The 7264-nt window shown below is 47.3% G+C and overlaps 1 protein-coding gene across 1 annotated transcript; it reads left to right on the top strand.

Moving 5' to 3' along the window:
• The first annotated feature begins 1148 nt into the window (after nucleotides 1-1148).
• On the top strand, nucleotides 1149-3826 carry LOC132973468 (spindle and kinetochore-associated protein 1-like). Its single transcript, XM_061036959.1, has 34 exons — nucleotides 1149-1185; nucleotides 1291-1293; nucleotides 1353-1355; nucleotides 1415-1417; nucleotides 1477-1479; nucleotides 1537-1539; nucleotides 1599-1601; nucleotides 1659-1663; nucleotides 1723-1725; nucleotides 1785-1787; nucleotides 1847-1849; nucleotides 1909-1911; nucleotides 1969-1973; nucleotides 2093-2159; nucleotides 2219-2221; nucleotides 2281-2283; nucleotides 2343-2345; nucleotides 2405-2407; nucleotides 2467-2469; nucleotides 2527-2531; nucleotides 2589-2593; nucleotides 2651-2655; nucleotides 2715-2717; nucleotides 2775-2779; nucleotides 2839-2841; nucleotides 2899-2903; nucleotides 2963-2965; nucleotides 3025-3027; nucleotides 3087-3089; nucleotides 3149-3151; nucleotides 3211-3213; nucleotides 3281-3344; nucleotides 3420-3589; nucleotides 3709-3826. Exons 1-34 carry the CDS (start codon nucleotides 1149-1151, stop codon nucleotides 3822-3824), a joined length of 555 nt encoding a protein of 184 aa, XP_060892942.1. The 3' UTR covers nucleotides 3825-3826.
• Nucleotides 3827-7264: the final 3438 nt, after the last annotated feature.

The raw sequence follows: 7264 nt of genomic DNA, 5'->3' as shown, positions 1-7264 counted from the left end.
ATAAACAAAACGTAAACTTACACTTTTGTGAAATTGTTTACTTGAATTATTTTTATGTTATTCTTTATCTGTTTATTTGTTTTAGTTTTATTTATTGTGCTGTGTCTATAGGTTTTATTTTGTGTGCATGTGTGTGTATGGGTGTATATATATGTATATATGTGTGTACATGCATATCATAATTTCACTCAGTAATTTTGTCTTTGTTTAAAATTTGATGTATATTTTTCCTCATCAAGGCAACAGCGATCTGTAAATAGTTTGTATGTTTGATGATGCTGTCTTTGGTTTCTGTCATTGAAGCTCATGTGTTTAAGCATCTTATGTAAAATTCCAATAAAAAGTTGATCACACAAAAAAAAACAACAAGTCAGCTGAAAGCGGAACGAAATAAACGCGGCACCTCCGCTGTCGGTACTTTATAGTGTGACACACAGCGGAAGTAAACAAACAGGAGAAGTATTGTTCTGAACGCAGCTACATCTCCTCTCAGACTTTCCTGTTGTCCTAGTTCATCTTTTTTAAAGTTTAACAAAACAACAACAATGTTGTTTTGCCTCCCTCTGCTGGTTGTAATGTGTAACTGTTTGTAAACCTGTCGACTAATTGCTTTTGTTTTTCCCTAGGGTGTGTATGGTTGGGGGTGATTGAGGACGGTGTGTATGGTTGGGGGTGATTGAGGACGGTGTGTATGGTTGGGGGTGATCGAGGACGGTGTGTATGGTTGGGGGTGATCGAGGACGGTGTGTATGGTTGGGGGTGATCGAGGACGGTGTGTATGGTTGGGGGTGATCGAGGACGGTGTGTATGGTTGGGGGTGATCGAGGACGGTGTGTATGGTTGGGGGTGATCGAGGACGGTGTGTATGGTTGGGGGTGATTGAGGACGGTGTGTATGGTTGGGGGTGATCGAGGACGGTGTGTATGGTTGGGGGTGATCGAGGACGGTGTGTATGGTTGGGGGTGATTGAGGACGGTGTGTATGGTTGGGGGTGATTGAGGACGGTGTCAATAAGAAGGCAGGAACTGCCCAGGTCTCATGTCTCTCGCTCCTTGGCTCCTGAAGAATCACACCAGAATGGCTATTGCTTAACAATGTTGTCTGAGTAACCTATTTTTTTGTTTATCCCTTTATCGCGGCTTTTGTTCATGGTTTTAAGGGATCCTGTGGTTTTGGTGGTAGAGGGTGAGTGCCCGGTCCGACGGCCCTGTGTGGGCCTGCTTGGGTGGCTGACCTTTCTCTTTTCACATATCAGTGACTCTCTGTCTTGTGTCCTGTGTCCTCTCAAAGGAGGTGAGTCTGTGATATGTACATCAGTGACTCTCTGTCTTGTGTCCTGTGTCCTCTCAAAGGAGGTGAGTCTGTGATGTGTGCATCAGTGACTCTCTGTCTTCTGTCCTGTGTCCTCTCAAAGGAGGTGAGTCTGTGATGTGTGCATCAGTGACTCTCTGTCTTGTGTCCTGTGTCCTCTCAAAGGAGGTGAGTCTGTGATGTGTGCATCAGTGACTCTGTCTTGTGTCCTGTGTCCTCTCAAAGGAGGTGAGTCTGTGATGTGTGCATCAGTGACTCTCTGTCTTGTGTCCTGTGTCCTCTCAAAGGAGGTGAGTCTGTGATGTGTGCATCAGTGACTCTCTGTCTTCTGTCCTGTGTCCTCTCAGAGGAGGTGAGTCTGTGATATGTACATCAGTGACTCTCTGTCTTCTGTCCTGTGTCCTCTCAAAGGAGGTGAGTCTGTGATGTGTGCATCAGTGACTCTCTGTCTTCTGTCCTGTGTCCTCTCAAAGGAGGTGAGTCTGTGATATGTACATCAGTGACTCTCTGTCTTCTGTCCTGTGTCCTCTCAAAGGAGGTGAGTCTGTGATGTGTACATCAGTGACTCTCTGTCTTGTGTCCTGTGTCCTCTCAAAGGAGGTGAGTCTGTGATGTGTGCATCAGTGACTCTCTGTCTTGTGTCCTGTGTCCTCTCAGAGGAGGTGAGTCTGTGATGTGTACATCAGTAACTCTCTGTCTTCTGTCCTGTGTCCTCTCAAAGGAGGTGAGTCTGTGATGTGTACATCAGTGACTCTCTGTCTTGTGTCCTGTGTCCTCTCAGAGGAGGTGAGTCTGTGATGTGTGCATCAGTGACTCTCTGTCTTGTGTCCTGTGTCCTCTCAAAGGAGGTGAGTCTGTGATATGTACATCAGTGACTCTCTGTCTTCTGTCCTGTGTCCTCTCAAAGGAGGTGAGTCTGTGATGTGTACATCAGTGACTCTCTGTCTTCTGTCCTGTGTCCTCTCAAAGGAGGTGAGTCTGTGATGTGTGCATCAGTGACTCTCTGTCTTCTGTCCTGTGTCCTCTCAAAGGAGGTGAGTCTGTGATATGTACATCAGTGACTCTCTGTCTTCTGTCCTGTGTCCTCTCAAAGGAGGTGAGTCTGTGATATGTACATCAGTGACTCTCTGTCTTGTGTCCTGTGTCCTCTCAAAGGAGGTGAGTCTGTAATGTGTGCATCAGTGACTCTCTGTCTTGTGTCCTGTGTCCTCTCAGAGGAGGTGAGTCTGTGATGTGTACATCAGTGACTCTCTGTCTTGTGTCCTGTGTCCTCTCAGAGGAGGTGAGTCTGTGATATGTACATCAGTGACTCTCTGTCTTGTGTCCTGTGTCCTCTCAGAGGAGGTGAGTCTGTGATATGTACATCAGTGACTCTCTGTCTTGTGTCCTGTGTCCTCTCAAAGGAGGTGAGTCTGTGATGTGTACATCAGTGACTCTCTGTCTTGTGTCCTGTGTCCTCTCAGAGGAGGTGAGTCTGTGATATGTACATCAGTGACTCTCTGTCTTGTGTCCTGTGTCCTCTCAAAGGAGGTGAGTCTGTGATATGTACATCAGTGACTCTCTGTCTTGTGTCCTGTGTCCTCTCAGAGGAGGTGAGTCTGTGATATGTACATCAGTGACTCTCTGTCTTGTGTCCTGTGTCCTCTCAAAGGAGGTGAGTCTGTGATATGTACATCAGTGACTCTCTGTCTTGTGTCCTGTGTCCTCTCAAAGGAGGTGAGTCTGTGATATGTACATCAGTGACTCTCTGTCTTCTGTCCTGTGTCCTCTCAAAGGAGGTGAGTCTGTGATATGTACATCAGTGACTCTCTGTCTTCTGTCCTGTGTCCTCTCAAAGGAGGTGAGTCTGTGATATGTACATCAGTGACTCTCTGTCTTCTGTCCTGTGTCCTCTCAAAGGAGGTGAGTCTGTGATATGTACATCAGTGACTCTCTGTCTTCTGTCCTGTGTCCTCTCAGAGGAGGTGAGTCTGTGATGTGTACATCAGAGAGATGGACTTCATCACTGTCTCAGAGTTTGACAGCATCCCTCAGTAAGGATCAGCTCACACACCACTTCCTGTTCACTCTTCTGTGTTTGTAATGAAGTTTGTGTGTGTGTGTTTCAGGTACATGAGAGGACGTGTGTCGTACGAGCAGCTGAATGCTGCAGTGCAGAGCATCAACATTTCTGTTACAGCAAAGTACAAAATCCTCCATCAGTCTGTGAAGAGTCTCAACAATCATTCCTGTAAACTGCAGCAGCGCTTCAAGGAGCAGGAGAGCAACGACACTAGAGGTGATGCTGCTCACCACATCACCACACACACACACACACACACACACACACAGTGTGTAAGTACCATGTAGCGCCCCCTGCTGGCTGCCGCCTCACTGTGGTGTCCACGTGTGTTTCAGGTCACTTGTTTGTGGTGGAGGACGACTTCAGAGAGTTCTCTCAGGTGAAGATGGACAAACACTTTCAGGGGATTCTGAGCATGTTGAGACACTGTCAGCGTGTGAAGGAGCGCTGAGGGGGGGGGGTCTGACCAAAGTCAAAGTCAAAGTCAACTATATTGTCAATTTCAAAATATGCCAGACATACAGTGGAATCGAAATTGCGTTTGTCTCCGTCCCGCGGTGCAATACAACCAAAATAAGGTAAAATAAGATAAAATAAAATAAATATATATAAATAATATTTACAGTAATAAATTCTAAATTGTGCAAAAGGTACAAAATGGTAAATAAAATTTAAAGAAAAAGTAAACTTGTGCAATGTGCAGTAAACTGAGTGTACTTTTGAATAGTTAGCTTCAGAGTTATTATTCCAGAGTTCTTGGTGGCAAACGGGAGGGGGTTTCAACATCCAGTGTTCGTGGGGGCAGAGGGGGGGGAGGAAGAGAGGGGAGAGAGTTAAGCTTCCTGACAGCTTGGTGGAAGAAGCTGTTTCCTAGTCTGGTGGAGCCGGCCCACAGGCTGCGGTACCGTCTCCCCGATGGCAGGAGGCTGAAGAGGCTGTGTGAGGGGTGGGTGGGGTCACGCACAATGCTGGTTGCTTTGCGGGTGAGGCGGGTACCGTAGAGGTCCAGAAGAGAGGGGAGTGGGACACCGATAATCCGTTCAGCAGCCTTCACTGTGCGCTGCACAGTGGGGGGAATATACACAGCGACCAGCAGGGTCCCCCCACCACCACCAACAAGAAAGGACGGCACTTTATGATCATAAACTTAGTGAACAGTGTTTACAGACTCCACCACCTGGGATGTTCAGCCATGTCTCTGTGAAAATGTACGCGCAGCCGTCCCTCACGTCGCGGTGCGCAGCTCTCAGTAGCTGAGGGGGGGGTCTGACCAGATACCTGCTGCTCTGATGGAGGGGGGGTCTGACCAGATACCTGCTGCTCTGATGGGGGGGGGTGTCTGACCAGATACCTGCTGCTCTGATGGAGGGGGGGTCTGACCAGATACCTGCTGCTCTGATGGGGGGGGGTGTCTGACCAGATACCTGCTGCTCTGATGGAGGGGGGGTCTGACCAGATACCTGCTGCTCTGATGGGGGGGGTGTCTGACCAGATACCTGCTGCTCTGATGGAGGGGGGGTCTGACCAGATACCTGCTGCTCTGATGGGGGGGGTGTCTGACCAGATACCTGCTGCTCTGATGGAGGGGGGGTCTGACCAGATACCTGCTGCTCTGATGGGGGGGGTGTCTGACCAGATACCTGCTGCTCTGATGGGGGGGGGTCTGACCAGATACCTGCTGCTCTGATGGAGGGGGGGTCTGACCAGATACCTGCTGCTCTGATGGGGGTGGGGGTCTGACCAGATACCTGCTGCTCCGATGGAGGGGGGGTCTGACCAGATACCTGCTGCTCTGATGGGGGGGGGGGGGGGGGTCTGACATGGGGACACACTCAGGGTCTTAAGGAGCTCAGCTCTAAACATGTGAGATGAGTTCAGGGTCCAGAGCCACTTGTTGATTTAACCGCTGGTTATATTAATAATAGTCATGTCAGTCATGTTTACAGAGCTTTTATTTTGAAGGCATTTAACCCTTGAGCGTGTGTTTTATGAATCAGACGGCGTCTTGTTGACTCATTCGCAATTTTAGAAAGTGTCAAAGCTGCACAATCTTTTAGTGAATCAGACCCTGAGACCAGCAGAGCATCAGGAGCAGGAAACCATCAGAATGAGAATATATTTGTTTAATTTCAATTAATGAGGATCATGTGAGCTTCAAAATAAAACTTGTGCTGATTACAGCTTACTCACTCAGAGTAAATTCCTCCCCTGTTCTTCATTATTTTTAACATTATTTTAAATGCAAATGTCAGGTTTCTGTCCCCTTCCATCATCACACTGACCCCGCCCATCATCTCACTGGCCCCACCCATCAACACACTGTCTCCTCCCATCATTACACTGTCTCCTCCCATCATCACACTGACCCCGCCCATCATCTCACTGGCCCCACCCATCAACACACTGTCTCCTCCCATCATTACACTGTCTCCTCCCATCATCACACTGACCCCGCCCATCATCTCACTGTCTCCTCCCATCATCACACTGACCCCGCCCATCAACACACTGTCTCCTCCCATCACCACACTGACCCCGCCCATCATCTCACTGTCCCTGCCCATCATCTCACTGACCCCGCCCATCACCACACTGACCCCGCCCACCATCTCACTGTCCCTGCACATCATCTCACTGACCCTGCCCATCATCACACTGACCCCTCCCATCATCACACTGACCCCTCCCATCATCACACTGGCCCCGCCCATCATCTCACTGTCTCCTCCCATCATCACACTGACCCCGCCCATCATCTCACTGTCTCCTCCCATCATCACACTGACCCCGCCCATCATCTCACGGTCTCCTCCCATCATCACACTGACCCCGCCCAACATCACGGTCCCAGGGTCTGTCACCTTCACCTGTGTCAGAGCCCCTCAGCACTCTGCCCGTCCACTGGCTCAGATTGATCTCTGACTCTCTATATATGTGTGTATGTATCTTTAAATCCTTGTATGCTGAGAAAAGTAAATGACTTAATAGGATGTGAGCAATGCTCTAATCTGTTTCAAAATAAAAGCACAGAGTGATTTCTCCGTCTGGATTGAATGAGTCGTTTCATGATTCTGAACTAAGAAACCAGCGATCCTTCATTAGTTTGATGAATCTTCTTACATTCAGACATTCTCTTCTCATTTGTCTCAGCATATTAAAGCTGACTTTCTCCTGATAACCGTCTCCATACGGCGAGGAAACAGCCCAAACGTCTCATATAACGTGTAAATACCTGAAGTCAAGTGTGTGGAGGAATGTCCTTTTAGGGCTTCTGTAGTCACTGGTTGGAGAATAAGATTAAAAACATGCATTTACTGGTAATTATTATATATATGTATATATATATATATATGTATACTGTATATATAATGCAAAGCAGACTGTCCCACACACACACACACACACACACACTCTTCAGGTCAGGTGTCTGGTTCTGGACTGAACTGGATCAGAAGTTAATTTGTTTATAAAAAGTTTGTACACATGGAATTAGTTCTAATAATTTCAGATGTACATCCCCTCTTTTACCAGCAGAGGGCGTCCTCTCCATGGGTTGTTGCAGACTCTCCTGAAACATTCTGAAACATGATTAAAGGAGCAGCATGCCTCATGATAGGAGTTAATACACTGAGAGATCAGGGTAACACTTTAATCAAGTCATCAAACTGCAGTTTCATGCACACTGCTCTAACTCTAAACCATCATGACATCATTTATTATCATGTTTATTATCATATTTATTATCATGTCTATTATTATGTTTATTTCATTACACCACAACATTATTTTCTTATACAGGCATGTACATAAGCGTATTGTTGCTGTCATGCTGTCAGAATCATGTAATCAAACTGGCATTAGGTTAAATTCCTAAAAATGATTGAATGTTTG

This window comes from Labrus mixtus, chromosome 4, assembly GCF_963584025.1.
Source record: "Labrus mixtus chromosome 4, fLabMix1.1, whole genome shotgun sequence".
NCBI classification, from domain to species: Eukaryota; Metazoa; Chordata; class Actinopteri; order Labriformes; family Labridae; genus Labrus; species Labrus mixtus.
Note: the sequence above shows the minus strand (reverse complement) of the source record. Positions and strands in the feature narration are given on the sequence as shown.

What these genes read in the sequence shown, in the direction of transcription:
- LOC132973468 (XM_061036959.1), top strand. Translation starts at nt 1,149, where the DNA reads ATGGTTTTAAGGGATCCTGTGGTTTTGGTGGTAGAGG. An exon ending in GAGTTTGACAGCATCCCTCA is followed by an intron (nt 3,345 to 3,419) that starts GTAAGGATCAGC and finishes TGTGTGTTTCAG; the next exon opens with GTACATGAGAGGACGTGTGT. An exon ending in GGAGAGCAACGACACTAGAG is followed by an intron (nt 3,590 to 3,708) that starts GTGATGCTGCTC and finishes CGTGTGTTTCAG; the next exon opens with GTCACTTGTTTGTGGTGGAG.